This window comes from Vicia villosa, linkage group LG3, assembly GCF_029867415.1.
Source record: "Vicia villosa cultivar HV-30 ecotype Madison, WI linkage group LG3, Vvil1.0, whole genome shotgun sequence".
NCBI lineage: Eukaryota > Viridiplantae > Streptophyta > Magnoliopsida > Fabales > Fabaceae > Vicia > Vicia villosa.
The window spans coordinates 27,876,937-27,902,636 of NC_081182.1; the positions used below are offsets into that span (position 1 = coordinate 27,876,937).

Here is a 25,700-nt window from a genome sequence, read left to right on the forward strand (position 1 = left end):
GATTCACGATTTGAAGCCAAATTAATTAGGAATTTTATTGTCAAAGAATTCTATTTATCTTGGGAATACAGTTTAGGGTTAGAGTTCATACAAAAGCAGTATTAGGATTGCCTAATGCTTCACTACATAATAATTAATAGATAATTAAATACTTAGTTCATTAACTAAATTATATTTACCCAATACGATTGAGGGAATGATGCACACTTTTTTTCAATGTTTAACAAACAAAGACATCACATGTTGACGAGTCTGATTAGGAATTTAATTTATGTCCAAACTCATACCGACATTCAGACCTAGTTCAGAACATGGATCAACCGGTCTGAGGTCGAAGATAGTATTCTAGTTGTTCGTAAGGTATACTCTTAGGCTAAAGAGAGTGAGAGAACTAGGTTGTCCGACTTTAATTCTAGTTTTTGTGTTGATTTTGGAGTTAATTTTCTGATCAATTGAGTTATGATTCACCTAGCATGGCTTCTTCAATCAGGTCACCATTTTCTCTGATGTCTTAATCAGACAATCTTTCATAATCATTCAATCTTACTAATTGAGTTATGGCTCTTGTTGGTCTCATTACTTCTTTAAGTTATGCAAACCCAATTTCTATTTCTTGGTTATCAACATGTATGATATTTCTTATGTGGCTTGAAAGTTCACATTTTTGCATTAGATTTCTTATAATTTTCAACCAATTCCATTATTTGCTCTCATAAAATTCCACATCTATATTAATCACCACCTTATTCTCATTAGGTGAGAATAATTTGTAGGCAGATGTGGAATGGTAATCTACCAAGATCATGGTTTGGTCTCTATCATTAAGCTTCCTTTTGTGAGTCTCAGGTACACGCCTATAGTATATTGAGCCAAAAGCCTTGAAGTTTCCAATAATTGGTTTCAAGCCTGACTAAGATTCACAAGGCGTCTTGTTGTTCAACTTCTTTGTTGGACATCTATTGGTGATGTAGATTGCATTTTTGATAGTCTCAACTCATAAATGGTTTCTAATTTTCTTTTCCTTGAGCATGTTTGTATCCATGTTCACGTTGCTCCTATTATTTCTCTCAGCAACTCCATTGTGCTGAGGTGTGTAAGGTGCTATAATTTCATGCTCAATTTCTTATTTCTCACATAGCAAATTTAGTTGAGGTGTACACACCATCACTATCAGTTCTTAACTTCTTGATGACACATTCAATCTTCTTTTCAACTAGCAGCTTGAATCTCTTTAAGATGTATATGTCACACAACTTCTTGGGTTAGTGATACATGAGGAAGCAAAGAAAGTAAACAAGTTTCAAAAAGCGCTCTATGGTCTCAAACAGGCACCTATAGCATAGAACATGAAAATTGATTCATGCTTAGTCGAATTTGGATTCGTCAAATGCAAGTCTGAGTATGGTTTCTATGTTTAAGTTGTGGCATAAGATATAACAATCATCTTATATATTGATGACTTGCTTGTAACTAGAAATATCGTGGAGAATTTGTCGAAGTTTAAATAGCTGATGATGAGGGAATTTAAAATGTCGGATCTGTGAAAATTATCGTATTTCCTAGGCATGGAAATTTAAATTATCAAGCAAGATATGGTGTTGCATCAAAGGAAGTATGTAAAAAAGATACTCAAGAGATTCAGAATGGATGCTTTGAATCACGCATCTTTGCTTGTCGATCCAAATTTGAAACTGGAGAAGCATGGAGTGGATGACAAAGTCAATGTAACTTTGTTCAAACAAATTTTCATATCTTTGAGATATATGTGCAACATTTGACCTGATATAGGTTTCTCAGTTGGATTGGTGAGCTTACACATGAGTAAACAAATAGTGTCACGCATGAAGGTTGCAACAAGAATTTTGAGATACTTAAAAGGATCAATAAACTGTGGAATTTTGTTTCCACGAGATTCTAAAAGCAAAGAACCTACAATTACTTTTTATTCTGATGCTGATTGGTGTGGAGATAAGGAAGATCGAAGAAGCACAATTGGTTACTTCTTTCAAGTATTTGGTGCCCTAATCTCATGCTGCTCAAGAAAGCAACATGTAATGACATTGTCATCGTGTGGGGATGAATATATAGAAGAATAATATGTCCATCTCAAGCAATTTGGATCAAATATGTGCTGAAATAAATGAAGGTCGAAGTGAAGAAACCTTTGGTGCAACAGATCGACAACAAGTCAGCCATAAATCTTGCAAAGAATCCAATTCTCCATGGAAGGAGTAAGCACAAGATATATTTCACTTCTTAAGGGAGAAGGTAAATCGAGGTGAACTTGAAGTGAGGCATGGCTCAAGTGAAGCACAGTTGACCGACATTTTCACCAAAGGATTAAAGATCGACAGATTTCAGAATTTAAGAAAGAAATTAGGAATAATTCAGATCGATTATGATTAGTTTGTTCGACAACTTGGATTATAGGAGATATTTTGTTATATAATCCAAGTTATAGCTCAAACCCAAGTTAGTTACAATTTGAGTTTGTTATGGTAGTTGCTTACTATGCAAGTCACTTAATTGTATATAAATACATATACTGAAATTCAATTTTTAATCACTTCAATAATAACAATCTTCACTCTTCATTCTCTCTTTTTCTCTCCTCATTAAAAGTGTTACACGCACTATCAAATATATGTCGATTGAGTTAGAGTTTTACCATAATAGACAAGTTTTCATAATTGATAATCAACTATTTTGGAGTATTACTATAATGGACAAGTTTTCATTGCTTCTCCTATCTCATCTTGCTTATCTCTTCATCAATATTCATTCTTTTGTGTGCATGATCTTTTCAAAACACAATTCACATTAACTCTCAAGCATCCACCAAAATGATTCAAAGAACTCTGAATTGTCAGAGTTTAAGAAAATTTCTTCTTCAACCTCGTTATCTCTCTTCTTCCAAGGTAATCAACGTTTTACTTATCCATCCATAATATTTTTATTCTAACCCTAAACAATTTAACCTCTTTCTGTTCCATTTTCCTCCATAAACATCTCAGCCCCCACCTCTTCCAATTCCAAGGTAACTTAATACTAATATCTTAAAAAGGTTTTTTTTAAGAATCTATAAATTTTGACTCATTGTTCTTGTTCTATTTTTTTTAGTGATGAAGAAGAGTATGCTAATATTGATTGGGACAGTCTTGGATTTGGATTGACCCCAACTGATTTTATGTATGTAACAAAATGTGATGCTGGCCAAAGTTTTGGAGATGGAGAGATCAATCGGTATGGGAACATTGAACTTAGTCCATCAGCAGGGGTTCTAAACTATGGCCAGGTATGGTCACAACCTTTTACTATTATTTTAATTTTATTGTTAATTTTTTTTAACACTCTGGTTTTTAGGAAAATGAATCGTAGTAATCACGAGCTCGGGCCAGGAGATACAGACACTAGCCAAACATTGTTTCTATTAAAAATCGAATTTGATATTTTCCGAAATTTCGTTCCTCATCAGAAACTCGTTTTTTGTTTTTGTTGTTAGCTTTTTTAAAGTTGCAAATTTCATCTTATAGATGAATACAATTATGACCAATATAAGATAACACTCCAAACAAAAGATAAAGATTTAAAGAAATGTGAATAACTTTCATATGGTTCCAACTTTATGCATAGTGGCGGGGTACTTAATTGAAAATTTAAGGAATAAAATATGTGACCAACATAAATGCCTAACAGCTAGGCTCTAGTTAAAATGCAACATATATAATTTGTGGTTTATAATTTATTATAATTAGTGTCTTTCATATTAATAAAACAGGTTTATTATCTTGACACCAATATATATTATTTACTCTATTTATTGCGGTAAACAGTATTTTTTAATAAAATTATATTATTTTTACAAACAAATATTTTTATTTTAAAATTTATTTTATAACATAAAATAAGAGTGTCAATAACTAATTTCACAATTGTATTAACCACAAATATGTACGTCATTAACCAATTATTTTATTTATAATTCATTAACCACTTTCACTACTTTATTAACTAATTAAATACATATTATTAACCATGTTCTGACACTAAATTATAAATGTATTAACCAACTTTTAGATTTCATTAACCAACTTTATTTTACTATTTAATATTTTTTTATGTTTGAGAATTCGTTAACCAAGTTATAAATTGGATTAACCAATTTTATACGTAATATTAACCAAAGTCTGAATAGTATATATATTAAATTTTTATGTCAGAATAAATATTAACCAAACTTTAAAATGTATTAATCACGTTATAATATTTAATTAACCAAAGTAATTTTAAAAAAAAAAACATTAAAAGGTTAAATTAATAAGAAAAACAGTGTTCACGTATTTGTGAACAGTGTATACAGTGTAGTGTCATTTTTGGTATCAAGATATCATTTTTCTTAATAAAATTATATAGTGATATAGATGTTTGTGAGTTTTTCTATCACCACTATAACAATTCCAGTGTAACAAAAAATTTAGAAAGGATCAGAGTAAAAAAAATATTAGAGTTTTCTATAAAAAAAAACTACATGCATATATAGAACAATTTAGGTTCTTATATAAACATTCTTAATGCATCTACAGCATGACATATATCAAGTCTAAAACTACAACCAAGTTCTATTTTCTTAAAGATCATGTAAGCAATGACAAGATCATTCAAACATACCGCAAGACAAATGATCAAATTGTAGATGTTGTAACCATGCCATTAAAGATTGAGAAATTTAGAATGAAAAAAATAAAATAAAAAAAAATGATCAATATAATTTAGCTTGGAGGTTTTAAACTAAAAAGGAGTGTAAAAATGTAATTCACAATAAGTGATATAGGTGTGGTACTTGTCTATGAAAGAGACCCTCAAAATCTAAGCATTTCACCGCTAGACCACACACAAACACACTTTTGAGTTTCATTAGTGTTTTATAAGTCTAATTCAAAGAGTATATAAACTAGCCGTCTACCCGTGCGATGCACGGATAATTTTTAGTAAATTAAATTATTGTTAACATAAAAATTTTAATTTAAAATATATTATTATTAATATTTGTGTTCTTATATAAAATTTTAGAAACAATTTAATAATTTGTATGTTACAAAAAATGTATAATATACATTTTTGAACAAAATTAAAATATTTTTAAAAAATAGTAAAAATTATACTTTACCTCATTAACCATATTCTATACCTTAAAAAATATTATATTTTATTCCACTACCACGTAGTAATAATAATAATAATAATAATAATAATAATAATAATAATAATAATAATAATACTAATAATAATAATAATAATAATAATAATAATAATAATAATAATAATAATAATAATACTAATAATAATAATAATAATAAGAAAAGGGAATTGAATAGAACTAAAATGATAATAATAAGCACTATAATTATAAAAAAAGATATTATTAAATCAAATATCAATTAAATTATAATTATCTTTCAAATATCAATAACATAAATATAGAAAAAAAATTAAAATTTTGAATTTAATCCAACTCGGATTAAAAAATTGAAAAGAACACAACTCAAATAAATAATGTAATTGAAAATAATTCTCTTATCCTTATCCATGACACCTGTAAAACTAAAATAAGAATATTTTTTAAATAATGTAATAAGTAAATAAGATTTGAAAAATTAAAAAGAATAATATAATTGTATATATAATTAACCTGCAGGAAGCTAGAAATTTATAGGAGTGTTGTACATATGGTTAAAAGATTGGTGATAAGTTAATAAAATAAAAAATAAAATAAAAAAGAGAGAACAATATATCTAAATAGAAAATTCTGAGAAAAATACAATTGAAACATGACTCTTTTATGAAAATTATATAGAATTTTTCTCACAATATGCATATCTACAAAATAAATTATTTATAAAGAATAAAAAGCAATGATAAAATTAGATATAAAAAAAACACGAAGGAAAAATAATAGTAAACTGCAAATATTTAAGAGAGAAAACTAAAAAAATAAAAAATATATATTCAAAGTTAGTATCTTAAAAAATGTAATCAACTCTCTTATAACAATTATATACAATATCTTCAACAACATTAATACCTAAAAAAATATGTCAAAGATATATGTACCTACAAACAATATATGTCAAAGAATTAGGAAATAAAGACACAATTGAAACAACACTTTTTAGTTTTATAAATTACCATAGAACTTTTTCAAATTACCTTAAAAACAAAAAATTAGAATAGCATCCATACAAATGAAAGGGGAAGTAAAAGTCTTTAAATAACTTGAGAACACATGAAGGCTAGGCGTGTAGTAAAATATGCTTCAAATTATATAGAACATCTTCACAACATCAATCCTAACAAAAAAAAAACATGTCAAAAGATATATGTAGCAAAATGTGCATCAAACTACTCTTTTAAAGCATTGAATGAAGTAGTTTTAGTAAATGGTACTGGGTTAGTGGTTTATTCTATAACAACACGATACCATTTAAGTTATGCATATTGATTCTCACGTTTACAAAATTAAAATTAGGGGTAGTGGTTTATTCTGATTAATAGTTAGTGGGTAAATGTTTTTTATTAATATTAATTTTAATTTAATAGTATTATTATTAATTTTTTTAAAAATAAATTTAGAAAGTTTTAAAATTAAGAAGTAGGTAGTGGGTAAATAAATTTTATTATTAGTTTTAATTTAACAATATTATTATTATTAATTTTGTTTTATTATTAATTAATTAATAAGTGAATTAATTTTGGAGGGAGTTTTGGAGGAAAAATTTTAAGAAAGAAGTTATAGGATTATAATTTAGTATGATATGATATTTACATTGAAATCATGATTGAAAATTGCAATCAACTTAACCAATTGTTTCTTTCTCTCATGTGTCTACTAATGGCAATGAGGGGCGGGGCAATTTTTCAACAATACTAGCCCCGTCGTCGCCTTCCTATATCACCCATCCCTTAAATTCGGTTGGGGATGGTTATTGAACACATGTCCCGCCTTCAATGGGACGAGAATTTCTCTGCCTCGTCCCCACAAAGTAAAATATTTTTCACGTTTTTAAATCTTCATAATTTATTACATTATAGCATACAAAATTTATAATTAAGTTAAATATATCATCATTCAACATAAATTAATCATAGAACTTAACATTGTTGAAATATGCAAACAGGGATTATTTGAAGGCATAAAAGCCTACAGAAAAGAAAATGGGAAGCTGCTGCTATTCCGTCCAGAAGAAAACGCAGTTCGCATGAACATCGGTGCTAAAAGAATGTGCATGGCATCCCCTTCCATCGATCAATTTGTCAATGCTTTGAAACGAACTGTTATAGCAAATAAGCGTTGGGTAAGTAAGAGTATATCCCTATGCTACATTAGTCTGAACTTTGTAACTCATGATTGAAACCAAACAGGTTCCTCCACCAAGTAAAGGGTCATTGTACCTTAGACCTCTACTCTTAGGAAGTGGCCCGGTTCTTGGTGTAGCTCCTGCACCTGAATACACATTCCTCGTATATGCTTCTCCGGTTCGCAACTATTTCAAGGTTAGTGAGGCTTTATTTACTTATATTACACTACAGTTGGAGGACTTATTAAAACTGGTTGGAATGGTTTTTTATTAACTTTGCAGGAAGGTTCGGCTCCGCTTAACTTGTACGTAGAAGAGGATTTTGACCGTGCTTCTCGCGGCGGCACTGGAAGCATTAAAACCATTTGCAATTATGCACCTGTATGTTGTATTTCCAATTTTCACTCAAATTATACTGTTATTTATTTAATTTTGTTTATCTTGTGTATAAAAAATTGTTGCACGATTTTATCTGGTGCATGTTTGAATCTGCGGTGAATTTAACAAAATCATAGTACTACTTGTAATTGTCATGAAGGTCTTGATGGCACAAATTAGAGCCAAAATCTGGGGATTTTCGGATGTTTTATACCTTGATTCAGACAACAAGAAAAACCTAGAGGAGGTCTCTGCTTGTAACATTTTCATTGCCAAGGTATTACTCAACTGTGCATGTTCTAAGTTCTAGCTAATCTAGTGAAGCTCGATAATTTATTGACTATATTTGCTTGAAGTCGGTCAATCTCACTTAGATTTCAATCTCATAGGGAAAAAATATTTCAACACCTGCTACCAATAGAACTATTCTTCCAGGAATCACTAGAAAAAGTGTCATTGAAATTGCCTGTGATTTTGGTTATCAGGTAAAATTACTGTTACACCTTTGTGATATTGAGATCTATATGATTATAGGACATCATGACCTAAAACTTGTTTTACATTGTTCTTTAGGTGGAAGAGCGGGTTGTTGCCGTCGAAGAATTGGCCGAGGCCGATGAAGTTTTCTGTACAGGAACTGCTGTTGGGGTTGCGCCTGTAGGGAGTGTCACATACAGGAGTACAAGGTAAAATATGAAATGAATGTAAATTTCACATACATAAGTTTTTTTTACTCAAGATCATATATATACTAACTAGTTTGTTTTATCTTGATAAATTATCAATCTTAATTACAGTTTTTTTACAGTACTTTTATGGAAGAGGTGTAAGATTATCATATGAGTTCAATTTTTTTTCTAAAATCATTGTTCTTGCATGTGCAGGTTCAACTATAAAACAGGTTCCGGATCCATTAGTGAAGAGTTGTGCAAAATCATTTTAGGAATACAAACTGGTATAATTGAAGATAAGAAGGGATGGATCATTGAATTTGATTAAGTGTGTACATGTATTAAATAATATATTCCTAACATTCTATCCCATGTGAAATTTTATGCAAAAGGGCTTGGAAATTAAACTCCTAAATAAACGTGCTTGTTGGTTAGAAATATTTGGTTGAGTTACGATGAATTGTAAGTTTTGATTTTACAAAATAGATTGATGTTATAAATGTGATTCATTGAAAGATCCTTAAGCCTCATAAAAATGATTAATAATAATGAGTTTTGAACACTAATTTTATTTTGTGTGGAACAAAAAATGAGCCCAACATATAGGGTCCATGATGAGTGGTATTAGGATTGTTATCTTATAAATAAACGAGGTTGTTGTTCACACCCTTAGCGGTGAAGAGCCACCCTTGTAAAATCCAAAATTTCTCTTTTCAAATTTGAAAGTATACTTTCATACGCAATTAGAATACACCACATATATTCGTAAGTGAGTCACTCAATTCCATTTTGTCAAAAATTTAGCCGGAAGTGTATATTTCTACTGATGAAAGAGTGAATTCGTATGCGCACTTTCATATTAACCCCTGGATACATTTTGAACTAATGGTAATATGTTTATTTCATAACTCAGGGAATAATTTGGAAGTATACTTTTGTATTAACCCTCAAGACAATTAATTTCCATCATAGGCAGTAAGTTTGTTATAAATTTGACCTTTTTAAGAAACCTTATATTTTAGGCCAATTTATACTTAGGATAAATGATTGTTATTCAATTAAACCATACATTCATGTAATTCAATTAAAAGTCATATATTAATTCAATTAAAACCATAATCAAACATCATTCTTTACAAATTACAAATTATAATACAAATATTATCAAAATACAAGTAAATGTAAACTACTTGGTATATCTGACCCCCTGTTTCCTTCTGTACCTCATGTACTGCAAGGCATTCGTTGCCTTAGCTAGCATGGTGATGACATACGTTATTACTTGATTTTTATGAGATAATTCGAATGAATTTGGATGAATATTGATACAAATGAAGCCAAAGTGTGAAGAAATGAGCAAAAATACAAGGCAAGGAATAAATAAGCACTTGGTGAAAATTGTGTAGAAAAAGAGAAGAAAATGAGCCTTTTGCTTTTGGAGTTCCCACGCCCACGATGCATCCCATCGAGGCTCGATGAGGCTTGCATCACGGTGTGATGCTGACATATCATGGCAGGATGGCACGCATTTGGCTAAGTCGAAATTTCCTATTTAAAGGCAATTTTGGCTACTTTTTTAAGGTTATGATTTTAGAGAAAAAGTGACGACTATGGACATTCAAAGGGAGATTTTGAAGCATATTGGAGTCAATGGATAAAAATTCTTCCATATATATATATATATATATATATATATATATATATATATATATATATATATATATATATATATATATATATATATATATATATATATATGTATATATTGATGATGTAGACTTATCAACTCTTGGTATTTGTTAATTTATTAATGAGTAGATAAGTTTTTCGATATTAGGTCTTTTAAGATGAATCTTATTATTATTATTATTATTATTATTATTATTATTATTATTATTATTATTATTTTGAATCATATGTCTGTTTGAGATTTATTGAGTACTTTTCTTATTATTATCTTATTTAAATTATTCTTATATTTAATGTTTTTTGTCGCTTACGGATTTACGAATCGATTTAGATACATAGGGGTGTCTGACCGTTAGTCTATTTTTTTATTTTTTTATTATCTATCAATAAACATGATTTTCTGCATAATTCATTTCTTTGTTGTCCGTCACAAAATGTGATGTTGTTTTTTATGATGTATGTTGTTTTTGTTATGAATTTTGTTTTATTAACTTTTTTAAAAATTCGTTATTAAATTTTTTATTAACTTTTATTATCTTTAAAAGAGTTTTTATTTTTGTTATCAATGCGTTGAAATTTGTTATATCGTTTAATGATGTTGTTACTAAATAAATTTATAGGAAAAGATGATGAAATAAATTTTATAGAGTTAAGATAATTAAAATGATTTTGTTTTATATTAAGTTAAATTTCGTATGAATTGATTGAAAGAAAGTGAAAGTATTATGATATGGTGTAATTTAGTATTGCGTATTGATGTCATTTAAATATTTTTAAAGAAACGAGTTAGAAATGTGAAATAAGGTGTGTGTGGATTTATTCTACCTACCTTGCATACTATTTGTTAACATATTGTTTGACTTATTGATCAAAAACCAATGGGCTACTACAGGTTCTAGTAGCAGCTGCTACAAGCCGTAGTACCCCATGTGCTTAAGCCTAAAATTAGGCCATACAAAAACCTGTGACCTACTATAGGTGCCCGTAGCAGACCTCGCCCCATTACCTTTTCAAAAAAATTCAAATTTTTCATCTTCTAATGGGTCTCACCCACCTTCATACCTCCACTCACACGAATAAAACCGCTCTAAATGCCTAATAATTAAAAAAAATCCATTCATCTCTCTCATCACTCATCTTCTCCAATCTTCTCTCCACCAAACCACAAAAATCTCTAAATTTAAACTTTACCATCATCCAAACCCCAAAACTAAAATCCACACCTCAAAAGCATCACTAAAAGCCATCACAAACAAAAATTTACCGCCAAAAATCCCAAAAACCAATTTCGAAAATTTTCAATTTTTTCAATCTCTCGTAATGGCTCCAAAGGGAAGTGATGAAGGCAAGCAGATAGAATCATCAAGACCACAAAAGAGAGGGATCTCTAGAACTCCCAATCCTCACAAAATCATTTTTGAAAACAAAGACCAACAAGACATATACAGAGTGTTGGCTCAGGTTAACTCTTACGGTATTTATGTGTTGATACCGATTTTTTGGAAAAAAAATAAAATTTATTTTTTTGAAAATAAAAATGTCGATTTTTGGCAAAAATAGAAAAAGTCGAATTTTTCAAAAACAACTACTTTTTTTCCTAAAATAAGAAAAGTCAATTTTTTTCGAAAATAAAAAATTCAGTTTTTTCCAAAAATAAAAAGTCAATTTTTTTCGCAAATAACAAAAGTCGATTCTTTTCGAATATAAATAGATTTTTTATTAAAAACGATTATGTGAAACAATATATTATAAAAGTTTATTAAAACATGCTAAAAATAAATTTAAAGAGGTTTTTTAATTAAAAAAAATTCAAAATCAAGTATAACAGTTTGGTTTTTTTGACAAATGGTTTGGTTTAGAAAATATTGTCTTCTAATAATTTGGTATGGTTCAAAATTTCAAACCATTATACCAAACCAAAACTTTTGGTTCAATTCAGTTTTAGAAAAATTAAAATAGTTCAGTTCAATTTGAATAACCTTATATAATAGTTCAGTTCAATTCGATTTTCTAATAGAAGTGCCATGAACAACTCTAATATCAGAGTACGAGGATAAACTACGAGAAAGAGAGGTTAGATGGTGGATTTGATATCCTCCTTAAGAAATAATATCCTCTTTAAGAGCATTAATCTTGAGGGTCCGATACCAAAAACTTCTGTACTCCATACCTTAATAATACCCTTTAGAGATTGAAGTTTCTCTTTAAAGACAAAGGTCTTCCATTTAACGGATATAACATTGATCCAACTAGTTTTGACTTTTGACCACCTCAGACATGTTCCCATGGATAATCTAGTGATTATTTAATGAGAATTTCTTTATGCACCCATACACCTTTTTAGGGACCTCTGGTGAAAACCCCAAAATATCCCTACATTTCAGATATGCATATGCAAAGTCCTCTTTTTTCTATAAAAATAAGGTGACTTCGCATATGCATATACTAAGTCACCGTTTTTTTGGAAAAATCGAGTGACTTCGGATATGCATATGTGAAGTCACATTTTTTTTTTAAAAAAATGGGACTTTGCATATGCATATCCGAAGTAATTTGACTTATTCAGAGAGCGCAAACATACATTCCCACTCTTTCCATTCTCTTCAAACACTAAATACATCCCAAATCACAAAAACTCAATTTTTCCTAACACTACATTAAAGTTGGAAGGCTCCATTGAAGATTCTCAAACATCAAAAGTTCCATAGAAGCATTCACATTTATTTCATCTTCAACTTAAAGCTCAAAAAATTGTGTAAGTGTTATATACTCAAACCTCATCCTTAAAGTTGTTATTAGGCTTGTTACAATCTAGAACAATGTGTAGGTTGATGTTATTGTAGTTCAATGTTAGTGTTTGGATGTTAAAAATTGAATTTTGGATGAATTAGGGCAAGAAGTGAAAGCTTTGAAAAAATGGTTGTTCGCAGGTTATTTCGCAAGTACATATTTGAAATACTCTCTAACCAGTTTTGGATATGCACTTGCGAAATATTCCCTGATTTGAATTTTTTTAATTTTCAAATATGTTTCATTAAATGGATGTTAAATAATTCCCTTACATTACCTCCTATTAACTAGTCACATTTTTTCAAGAAAATGGCTGACAACCAGACACCGACCGATCGACTAAGACAAGGGAGGCCAACCCAGACAACCTCATCTCGGCGGGAGAGATTCGCACAGCAAGGAATGACTCGGGGACGGGGTCGAGTCCGCATGGAGGAAGCGCCTGCAGGATCCTCATCTGCACCGAGGAGTCACCTGTCTCGGGCGTCTTCCTCTCATGAGGTTACTCGAGAGGAGGAGGTTGGCCCTGAGAATGACGATGTTGCTCAGGAGGATGTACATGATACACTAGAGGGGAGAAATCAGCTACCCAGGAGGGTCTTCTGACACGTCCCTCTTGATATACTATCATGACCATGTCGCTCGACATATTTGAGATGGCAGGGTTGTTTTCTTATTGCACTTTTTAATTTAAACGGTTTACTTACAAATGTTTGGGATGGATTTAAACGGTTTATTCTGACATTGTTATTTTTTTGTGATAGGAACGGATGCCCATAAAGATGTTGTTGCTGGATCCGGACTTGGCGGATTATGTTGTACCAGATATGTTACCATAAGCCACGACGTGCGGGGGGGATTTTCCAAAAGGTGGCACAAGGAGACGTTGTCTTCCACTTTCGTGTTGGGGAGTTGAAGATCATCTTCATGATGTGGCTTATCTACTCCACCTACCTATCAGAGGGAGGTTATTGGTCCATTCCCGATAGAGAGAGTTGAGGCCATATAGTGGAAGTGGATTATCTGGCTATGGACCCATATATGGCTGATTATGAGTTTAGAACAACGAATGGTGCACATGTCAGATTCTACACCCTAAAAGAGCTTTATGGGCACCACTTGGCGGTGGCAGCTGGGGCTGAGGATGATGCGGTTTTTATTGAGTACCACTGCGGTTGTGCTTTGTGGTGTTGGTTCATGTTCTTGGTTGTCATGTTCCTCTTTGTGGACAAAAGTGCAACCTACGTGGACGTGACATACCTCCGGTATTTTATGGATTTGAGTACAACTCATGAGTGAAGCTAGGGGGGCACCATTATGGTATACCTATATCAGAAGCTGAATGAAGCATGCAACTGGAGGACCAAACAGTTTACTGGCTCTTGCACACTCCTCACGGTACTTTTCTTTTCAATTATATGACATTTAATCAGTTATTTATTAACTTGTACAATCATATTTTGCTATTTGGGTTTCATAGTTTCATCATCTCTTACTTCCACCGCATTCATGGCTACGATCCTGATCCAATGACATGCCTAGGGCTGCACGATACGTCTTCCAAAGGGGGAATCATAAAGTGGCGCCATATCGGGTATACCTTGATAGTATTGCTCACGATGAGATAAACTGGACGCCCTTCTGTGATTACTAGCATGTTGTCCTCTTTGACCGCATCTCTTTATATTCTGGTTGGTTAGCATGTGGGACTAACACCATGGTCAGGTATCTGCTAGAACGGTGCATCAGACAGTTTGGACGCGTGTAGCTGATACCTAGTCTCCCTTTAAGGTTGTTCTCGACACCTTTACCCTTTGAGCTCTCACTGATATCTTTCAGGATTGGGAGCATCATTTACTACTAGAGAAGTATTGAGGTATGCGGGCATCCCAAAGCTGGCACTTTGTTAATGGATATGTGACGTGGTTTTTTAAAGTGTCACATCCTATCATGACACCCGATGCTCCAGGACGTCCACCTAGGCCAATGCATGAGGAGCTATTGGAGAATCAGCAGGCCGAGAATGACCATACCATTGATCTCCTGCAGATATGTCAGCGAATACAGTTGATTGGGCAGGAGAAATTGGACAGAAGGATCATTCAGCAGGGCGGTGCAAAGGCTGTTTCCATAGTTGAGAGGATGGTCGTTGAGGCGTCCAGTGTGGCGGCCTATAGGAGGAAGAGGAGGTCGCAGAGGATTAGGATTAGGCATACTCAATAGTAGCAGTACCCTATGTCTTATGACTTTTATTTTGTGTTGTAATATTTGTACGTTTTGCACTTTCAGAACAACAGTTGTACCGTATTTTTTTTATTTTACGTAGTTGTTATTTCCAAATCATTTTATCGGATAAAAGATTTGGCCTATAGGAGGAAGAGGAGGTCGCAGGGGATTAGGATTAGACATACTCAGTAGTAGCAGTACTCTATGTTTTATGACTTTTATTTCGTGTTGTAATAATTGTACGTTTTGCACTTTCAGAACAACAGTTGTACCATTTTTTATTTTATTTTACGTAGTTATTTCCAAATCATTTTATCGGATAAAAAATATCAAATTTAATTATTTTGTTTCTCCGATTGTATCAATATAATGATGAAGTGTATTATAAAAATGACTGATTCAGAGCAAAATTCGCATGTGCATGTAGATGTTTTGATTGGCTGCATTTTGTGGTAAAACATTCATGTGTATTCTGTTGTCTTGACTAAGGTCATGACATGTGGTGTGTAGTGTTAAAGGTTATGCAGGTTCTGGTTGTGTAAGCTAATACATGCTGTGAGTTGGATGTCATGCTCGACGTCATGACATCAGTGTTTGACAGCAGTAGCTGCTACATTTTCTATTCTATTTCTATTATGTTTCCTTATTTATCTCAGTCTTTATTTTGGGAAACTAAAGATTGTGCTGATTGTACATCAGTAATAGAACAAATCATGGGCTGTCTTTTTGGCACCCTGATATGTGAGAAGCAGAGAATTGAAGTGAAGAATAATGTTTGTTGTGATTTATGCAGAACAGGTACAACATCAAGATGTTCTATGGAATGTCACGACATGCTCTGTGACATCAGTATTTGACAGCAGTTATTGTTATATTTAGCTGTCACGCGCCTGCTGAGCTGGAATATAAAGATTCAGTAAGTACTCAAAAGATGCAGAATATTCTATGGAATATTATGCAATCCTATGTGGCGCAGGTTTAAAGGTCAAGAGAATCAAGATTAGAATATTCGAGAATTATGCAGTTTCTAATTATGAAGATAAATTAGGAAACTTATGATTGAAGACCTTGTTTTTAGCAGAAAGTTTTCTGTGATTTGTAACAGCAAATAATGTTGTGATTGTAAGCCCAAGTCCAGTTGGGAATAGGTTATAAATAGGAAACTTTGTAACCTAGTTTTGTGAGCTAGCCAAGTATTGACAAGATGTAGTTTTTAGGGTTAGCCGTGTAGGTGAACCTCCCGGTTTGTGGGAAGGTCACTGATTTGTGCCTCGAAGCCTGTAGGTAAGAGGTTTGTTTTATTCACTCAGAAGTTGTAAAGCAATGAGTGGAGTTGTGTGCTTGGAGGAAGCTTTGAAGCAACTCTAAGATATGTTTATTTGTGTGCTTTGAATGTTGGTAATTAAGCCGTCGATGCAGTGGCTGAGGTGTTGACTGCTAGACATCATTGGTATGATTGGGAGTGGAATGGAGATATTCCATATCTAGGGAGAACCTAGGTAGAGGGGTCATTGGGTAGTGATTAAGTGAGGAGTTGTAAACTGGAAGTTTAGCTCTGAATTAATACTGCTAATAGTGGACTTCATCCCTGGCTTGGTATGCCCCCAGAGTAGGTTGGTTAGACCGAACTGGGTGAACAATTCTGTGTGTTCGTTACTGTTTGTATGTTGTTCTTTATTTTCTGCACTGGTTTATTAATCTGGTATAAGATGTCGTAACATCCAATATGACATCAGGGAATACTTCCAAAGCTTGTTCTTTTACAGAACCACCTCAGATCAAAATCTGGTTGTGATAACTGAGTTATCATTATGCATAAATGGTTCCAGTATTATTATGATAGTTTAGCATTGATAAGTGCCAAAATGTTGTTATTTTGAGTATATAATTGTGGCACTTATCGATTCTATTCATTCTGATTTTGTAATTAAATCCCCACTTTTGTGTATATATTCACATTATTTAGTTTTTATATGTTTTATATACCGTTTAATAGTTTTTCCTTTGTTTTTATAGGTATTCATGCTTATTGGAGCCTCGAGGAATAAAGTGTCGAAGGCACGGCTCCGATTGCGCGATTTTGGATCAAATAAGCAAGTTTTGTGCAGAGAGCGCCGCTGAGCGGCGTGTAAGCGCGCTTTCCAGGGGCGAACCAAATTTCCCTGGCCGCTAAGCGGCAACTCTGGCCGCTAAGCGGAGGCCTGTTTACTGTTCTTGATATTTTTGTAATACGTGTAGTCCGCTAAGCGAGATTTGGCCGCTAAGCGGCCGTAGCAGAAATTGTCTTTATATTTCTTCATTTGGGACATTTCTAGGGTATGGTTTTGGAGAGTTTTTGGTTCCAACTCCATCATTTTCATTCTTAGAGTAGGATTAGCTTAGAAAACAACACCGGGTCATGCACTTGGAAGATCGGAGGTGGATTTCTCATCAACCGGAGCTGACAACCCGCGAGATGTTTGGTTTATCTTCTCTATTCTCTGTGTATTTCTTTGTGTTGGGTTTGTTTGTATAGTTACTCGAATCTTATGTATATTTACCGATTATAATGTTATATTTAGCTTGCTTTACAAATCTGTGTTGATATTGTTCTGGATTTTTGCTCTGTGCTGGAGATTTGAGTTGCTTTAGAGATAAACTGCTTGAATCTTTATCTAGGATGATATTCTGTTGGTTCTGAACTCTAGAGATAGATTTAGAGCTAACATTCACTGTGGGTATCTGTACTTAATGCTTTCGTATTTGAGCGGCGCGCGAGAGATCGCCGACGCGAGAATACGGATGTTCTCGCGACTTCGCGTTAGAGATAACCTTAGTTGTGAGATGATCTCGTTTGTGCTCTAGAGATGGACGCTTATGTGAGAGATACGTGATGACATAGATGAGTATCGTAGGTTGAGTATAATGGGTTGGTAAGTGTATGTTTGTGAAGAGTGAATATATTTACATTCGTGATAAGTTCTTTCTCTTCTAAGAATGTGTTTATTCTTTTACTGTCTATATCTTTGTTTACTTTTTACTCATTCAATCCCGAGCTCGAAACCATAGAAACTATTGAATGGCATCTCTCCATCTCTGTGGACGACAATTCCCGGATCAATATTTCCAATTCTTTTCTGTTGCTTGCCCTATACTGCATTCAACAAAATGGCGCCGCTGCCGGGGATGGTTGTGATTGCATCGCAATAGTTTTCGTGGTTTTGAGCTTTGTATATATCGTATATATTGTATAGTTTCACTTGTATATATATTTACTTGTACATTTTTACTTGTTTATGTTCACCATATAAGTTTACTTGTATATGTTACATATAAGTATACTTTTATTGGTGAATGTTGGTGAAACATGTTGATCTCGGATGAGCTCTTTAATAATAAATCTTCACTTTTCAACTTGTGAATCCAACATTCACTAACTTTTCTCTTTTTATATGATAACAGTTGTTCGTGTTCCATACTTGTGCATATGTGTTGGTTTGTGTACATAATTGTATACTTGCGTTTTCTTGTATGTTTGTATAATTGTTGTATATATTTGTACCCGTAACGTTTGTTGAGTGTTTTGGTTAGGACACTTTCTTTAGGCTTGTGCGGTGAGATGTCACCATGGCATGGCGGGAAGAAGCTACTTTCCAAACACCGAAACAATAAAGGCGTCGAACTAACGACGTAAAACAAGCGCTTGTTGGGAGGCACCCCAACGGTTGTAAATGTTGTTTATATTTCTGTTTATGAGGTATTTAGGTGAAGTGGTGAGCGATGGGAACAGCTGTTTATGTTCTGGTTTTTCTGTCATCTGCTAAGCGAGCCTAGCTCCGCTAAGCGATGACAGTAAAATTTTGTTTTTCTGCTCTGTACCAGTGGGGTTCCCATTCCACTTGGTTCACTCAGTTTTCCCACTCTCACCAAGGCTAATTAGTAGTATATACTAGTTTTGTTTTTCTAATTCTTTTGTTGGTTGTTTGTACTCAAATTTTGTTCGGTAATTCGAAGATTTTTGAGGTGATTTTCCAAAGCTTGAGTGTTTCAACTTGCGGATGTATGGTAGGATATTGTTTTTGAAGTTGTATCATTCAAGGTACTCATTTATCGCTTTCTATAGCATAACATGTTTAGAAAACTTTTCATTTGTACAATTACCATACAATTCATTCTTTTGCATTACTTGCTTGTTGATTGAATCACTTTAGTTCCCAAACCATAAATGTGAGGAAGCTTTCCATTGTTTACATATGCTGGAGGCCACAATCTTTGTTTTAACTAGATTTTATTATGCTTAATCTTTTTTTTTATGTTGATTTTATGAAAGCATGAAAAGGATCAAGGCATTTTGTTTCATTTTGAGCACAACTACCAAAACCAAATAGTCAATTCACCTTGTGAGTGTGTGATCATTTGTTACCCCTTTTGAGCCTTTTTGTCAATGTCCATGTTGTTTTTGCTAAATGCTTATCTTTGAGTGTTTAGTTCTCATTTTTGCATGGATGATTGATTCTTTGTTTTCTTGAACCCTCAACCATAATTTTTGGTACGAATTTTTACCTTGCCTTAGAAAGTAGGGAGTATTCATATGATGGTGTGGTTGAATTCAAGTTGGGGAGAGAAATGGTTGCTACTTATTTGGTTGTTTCTATGAGGTTGAAAAGAAAGAAAAAAAAAAGAAAAGAAAAAAATGTGAAAAGAAAAGAAAAGAAGAAAAAAAAAAGAGAAAAAGTTTTGAAAAAGAAAAAGAAAAGAGAAGTGAATAATTGTGCTAATAAGTATTGTGATTGGTTTGAGAAACTTGTGATTATGGAAGAAGTTTGATCGAGATTTTGTTGTTTGAATCTTTGGTGGATTGATCACTCCCTTAGGTTTAGGCAAGTTTTTGTTTTGATTAGCCTTAGGATATATCCCTTGTTTGTTAACCAAGCCACATTACAACCTTGAAAAGTCCTTGTGATTCTTGCTTTTGTATCTTCAATGTGATTTTTGGATGAATGCATAATTTAATCTTTTGTTTGCAAGATTGTTGGATGAGTGTTAACAGTCCCTCACCTTTGTGTGTTCTTCATTCATTGATGAAATTTTGCTAGGTGTGATTCATGAGATAGCATGTATTGTGTTAGAATGTTTTGTATGCTTTTTGTACTTAGGATTTGTTTCATTTACATGTTGTCGTTGTAGGATAGTGGTAAGTATTTACTTTGTTTATACGTTTTTGTATTGAGCCATACATTTGTTTTTGGTTTTCAAAACTTGTTGATTCATGATTCTTTGGTTTATTGCTTTTGATTCTTTGATTTATTTGACATTGTTTGAGGACAAACAAAGTTTTAAGTTGGGGAGAGTTTGATAAGTGCCAAAATGTTGTTATTTTGAGTATATAATTGTGGCACTTATCGATTCAATTCATTCTGATTTTGTAATTAAATCCCCACTTTTGTGTATATATTCACATTATTTAGTTTTTATATGTTTTATATACCGTTTAATAGTTTTTCCTTTGTTTTTATAGGTATTCATGCTTATTGGAGCCTCGAGGAATAAAGTGTCGAAGGCACGGCTCCGATTGCGCGATTTTGGATCAAATAAGCAAGTTTTGTGCAGAGAGCGCCGCTGAGCGGCGTGTAAGCGCGCTTTCCAGGGGCGAACCAAATTTCCCTGGCCGCTAAGCGGCAACTCTGGCCGCTAAGCGGAGGCCTGTTTACTGTTCTTGATATTTTTGTAATACGTGTAGTCCGCTAAGCGAGATTTGGCCGCTAAGCGGCCGTAGCAGAAATTGTCTTTATATTTCTTCATTTGGGACATTTCTAGGGTATGGTTTTGGAGAGTTTTTGGTTCCAACTCCATCATTTTCATTCTTAGAGTAGGATTAGCTTAGAAAACAACACCGGGTCATGCACTTGGAAGATCGGAGGTGGATTTCTCATCAACCGGAGCTGACAACCCGCGAGATGTTTGGTTTATCTTCTCTATTCTCTGTGTATTTCTTTGTGTTGGGTTTGTTTGTATAGTTACTCGAATCTTATGTATATTTACCGATTATAATGTTATATTTAGCTTGCTTTACAAATCTGTGTTGATATTGTTCTGGATTTTTGCTCTGTGCTGGAGATTTGAGTTGCTTTAGAGATAAACTGCTTGAATCTTTATCTAGGATGATATTCTGTTGGTTCTGAACTCTAGAGATAGATTTAGAGCTAACATTCACTGTGGGTATCTGTACTTAATGCTCTCGTATTTGAGCGGCGCGCGAGAGATCGCCGACGCGAGAATACGGATGTTCTCGCGACTTCGCGTTAGAGATAACCTTAGTTGTGAGATGATCTCGTTTGTGCTCTAGAGATGGACGCTTATGTGAGAGATACGTGATGACATAGATGAGTATCGTAGGTTGAGTATAATGGGTTGGTAAGTGTATGTTTGTGAAGAGTGAATATATTTACATTCGTGATAAGTTCTTTCTCTTCTAAGAATGTGTTTATTCTTTTACTGTCTATATCTTTGTTTACTTTTTACTCATTCAATCCCGAGCTCGAAACCATAGAAACTATTGAATGGCATCTCTCCATCTCTGTGGACGATAATTCCCGGATCAATATTTCCAATTCTTTTCTGTTGCTTGCCCTATACTGCATTCAACAAGCATACAGGTGTTGAACCAAAATTAAAGATCATCCTATCCTACCATTGCTGTGTTTATAACAGACCAGATGTCACGGCATCGTATATGACATCTGGGTTCTGTCATACCAAAATTTCAATTGGTATCAGAGCAGGCATCCTATTCTGTTTCAGGATGAGATCGAGGGATGATACTTTCTGGTGCAATGGTAAAGGAGAAGAAGAGCACTTGATTAAGATGTAAAGTCTGACCGGTTTGATCTCTGTGTTAAAGAAGTGATGAGGAGACGACTGGTTTTTACTAGAGGTTGTATGACATGGAAGTTTCAGCAGATTTAAAGAAAACACATGGTTTTTTTTCTTCTCAGAAGAAGATTTTTCTGCAAATCTGGTATTGAAGATCAAGTTGTCCAGGATTCGTATTCTTTTTAAAGGAAGAAGGTGAAGCTATAGGTGTTAATATCAAATTCTTCATGCGGGAGTGAGGATCTTGATAAATTATCTTTTAAACTTATATGTGGTGACCTAATTAAGAGAATCTTCATGATTATGGCGTTCAATATAATCCTGAGATATCTGAAGATGAACCTTGTGAAAATTTTCTCTAAACTGAAGAATCCTCATCAAGAGAGAAGCTGAAGGTGAAATGTCACCGGTAATGTCATGACATCGTAAGACACTTCACCAATTTATTATATATGATCAGTCAAGACTTGTCAGGTTGAAGGTGCTATGAAGTATCACTGGAGCTATGTTCTATGAAGCTGGGGATGATGAAAGATTAGGGTATTAATCTTATTCTGGTCTATAAAATGCTTGAGCGTATTTCTCATGATCGTTGTGTTCTTCAAGAAGGTTTAAAAGGAGATCCGTGTGGTATGAAAGAAGCCGACGTAGCTGAAAAACCTACTGAGCAAGGAGGATTCACATGATTGGTTGAATGGTCCCTTGAAGTTGGAGGATGGACCATTCATGACAGGGTAAGAATGAAACCTACTTGTTGTTGTATGCCAAGGGAGCAGCTATGTTAGTAGGTTATTGTTGTTTGGATATTGATTTACTTTCAAACCCAACCTAGTGCACCTGGATTGATATGTTTGTGCAAAGGTTATTTGTTAATTATTTCAGGTGGAGATAAAGTGGTAGACTTGAATCTGTTGAAGAAAGAGAAGTGGAGTTAGTTGAATGTACTGAGCTGTTCAACTGTATCTTAATGTTATACAAGATGTTATAACATCTAAATTCTGATGTGAGTATATTTTGTAAAGGAGTTACTTTGTAATAGTGAAGTGTGTCAGCTAGTTAGTTGGGCAGAGGGTGCGCTCTTGAAGATATGAAGATGCGTCTTATATTTTCCATTCATCATTACAAGTTTTCCTGTATGAAGCACAAATTATCTCAGATAGGGGGAGTGTCTTCTTAGTTCAAGATATAATTCTAGAAAACTATCTTGGTCTGTTATACTCTATCATCATAATGAAGGTGGTTCAAGTCAGCAGGAGCTTTTTCAACTTAGTTAGAGGAAGTTTCTTATGAAAAGGTTTATTTAACAAGATGTATCATTACAGTCAGCTTTTCTGGGAATGGTTGAATCTAATCATGTGCGTCTGGTATCCACAAATCTTGAACTCGTCTAGTGGCTGCATGTCAACAAGTGTTGGAAGGCTCTTCACAGTTGCAATATACAGTCTCAAGGTGGTCATGTCATGAAGAGTAACTTTTAAGGGGGAGATGTCCGTTGCTTTGGCAACATTTATGGCCAAACAGGGGGAGAAGAGAGTGTCACCCCAGATCATATTGAACAAGTTGGTTCTGTTCATGTTATGTGATAGTGTAGCTTGTGGAACTTGTTCAGCACGACTGATGTTTTGATGTGCTTTGCATAACTGGTAGTTTGCTAGTTGTTTTTCTACTATGTTTCTCTAATGTGGTGACAGAATGTTTTAGCCAAAAATTTGCCAAAGGGGGAGATTGTAGATGTTTTGATTGGCTGCATTTTGTGGTAAAACATTCATGTGTATTCTGTTGTCTTGACTAAGGTCATGACATGTGGTGTGTAGTGTTAAAGGTTATGCAGGTTCTGGTTGTGTAAGCTAATACATGCTGTGAGTTGGATGTCATGCTCGACGTCATGACATCAGTGTTTGACAGCAGTAGCTGCTACATTTTCTATTCTATTTCTATTATGTTTCCTTATTTATCTCAGTCTTTATTTTGGGAAACTAAAGATTGTGCTGATTGTACATCAGTAATAGAACAAATCATGGGCTGTCTTTTTGGCACCCTGATATGTGAGAAGCAGAGAATTGAAGTGAAGAATAATGTTTGTTGTGATTTATGCAGAATAGGTACAACATCAAGATGTTCTATGGAATGTCACGACATGCTCTGTGACATCAGTATTTGACAGCAGTTACTGTTATATTTAGCTGTCACGCGCCTGCTGAGCTGGAATATAAAGATTCAGTAAGTACTCAAAAGATGCAGAATATTCTATGGAATATTATGCAATCCTATGTGGCGCAGGTTTAAAGGTCAAGAGAATCAAGATTAGAATATTCGAGAATTATGCAGTTTCTAATTATGAAGATAAATTAGTGTCATACCCTAATTTTTGACCCCCCTGAGATGACATATCTTCAGGATTTTTCATCAGGTCAAGACAAGTACCCAGAGCAGTCATTTCTCCATCTGATACCTGATCGAGGATGCACAAAGACAAGAAAGCTCAGACAAAGGATCAATCAATACAAAGATTAGCCTCTAATACAATCATGGAGCTCAAAAACTTCACTTTTCTCATCTATGATTGATTAGACATCCAGTCATATGAGTACAGGTTTACTCAGGTCACCAGACTAGGGTTTTGAGCCTATCAAGGACTAAAATCAGGGATCACATTTGGGAAACCCTAAGAAACCTCAGAGGGTCATTCAAAGACATCAATCATCTTCAAATAACTCATATTACAAGGTCTACTGGACATCACACTTCAATTCAAAGTCTACAGTCATTACTTTCACATGGTCGACAAATTAGGGTTTTGACCTAATTCACCAAGATAGTTGACTTCTGATCAGGGCATGAATCCAAAACTCAAGACATGATTCAAGGATCTCTACTACCTCCATATAATCCATTTATATCATCCATTTGGGGAGAAGATCTTATTTCTACACAAAAGCCCAAAAATTCACTTTGTCAGGAAAAAAGTCAACTGTGAAGGATCATCATTGACTTTTAAGGTTTTTGGTCAAAAAATGACTTTCAAAGATCAATATCATCAATATATGGATGTCAAAGTCATTTGGCCAAAGAAATTCAAAGAAATTCATCAAGGAGCGAAAAGTCGGGAATTAGGGTTTTTAAAGGCATGGTGAGATCTCAAAATTTCACCTACACAACTCAAAAAACTTCCAACATGAAAGTTGTAGATCTTGCAAAATAAAACAACATCTTACAAAGGAACTTTTTTCAAAAGATCAACCATTTATGAAGTTTTGGAAATTTTGAAGTTTAGGTCATAAACACTTAGAAATTTTTCTAAGTGTTTTAACCTAGTTTTCTTCCAACTTTGGCCTCATTTTTCACAAATTTCCCAAAGGATTCTGAAGAAGACATAAACTAATGATTTGAAGTAGATGTTTAGGGCTTTCCAAATTGTGTTCAACCTTCTCAAAATTCAATTTGAGCTAGGAGTTATGCTTGTTCAAAGTTGGCCTCATAAAGTGAAATTATAGGTCATGTGCAAATTGGAACTTTGCAATTTTGTGCATTTTGCTTCATGAATGGATGCTACACGACCCATAACATGTCTGAAACAATGCCATGCATTCATTTTCACCATGGCATGAAGATTGAAGAAGATTCCCAAAAGCAAGAACATGTGATTATGTAATCATTACTTTTGAGAATTTATGATAAGCAATGATTCACCAATTGGAATCTTCTCCTAAGCCAATAGAAACTTGCTACATATCAGAAA

General features: G+C 33.5%; 1 protein-coding gene across 3 annotated transcripts in view; it reads left to right on the forward strand.

The window, feature by feature from the left end:
• Positions 1 to 2,593: 2,593 nt before the first annotated feature.
• LOC131660792 (branched-chain-amino-acid aminotransferase 2, chloroplastic-like) overlaps positions 2,594 to 25,700 on the forward strand; it is a 49,331-nt gene continuing 26,224 nt past the window's right edge. Inside the window, exons 1-10 of one of the 3 annotated variants that reach the window (XM_058930115.1) lie at positions 2,594 to 2,918; positions 3,015 to 3,037; positions 3,121 to 3,295; positions 7,176 to 7,352; positions 7,420 to 7,551; positions 7,638 to 7,736; positions 7,894 to 8,010; positions 8,169 to 8,218; positions 8,307 to 8,419; positions 8,618 to 8,844. In XM_058930115.1, the coding sequence (XP_058786098.1) occupies positions 2,844 to 2,918; positions 3,015 to 3,037; positions 3,121 to 3,295; positions 7,176 to 7,352; positions 7,420 to 7,551; positions 7,638 to 7,736; positions 7,894 to 8,010; positions 8,169 to 8,218; positions 8,307 to 8,394 (936 nt within the window). In that variant the 5' untranslated portion in view covers positions 2,594 to 2,843 and the 3' untranslated portion in view covers positions 8,395 to 8,419; positions 8,618 to 8,844. Of the gene's footprint in view, positions 2,919 to 3,014; positions 3,038 to 3,120; positions 3,296 to 7,175; positions 7,353 to 7,419; positions 7,552 to 7,637; positions 7,737 to 7,893; positions 8,011 to 8,122; positions 8,219 to 8,306; positions 8,420 to 8,617; positions 8,845 to 25,700 lie in introns of those variants that run through there. The other 2 variants (XM_058930111.1, XM_058930113.1) reach the window with 2 other exon arrangements.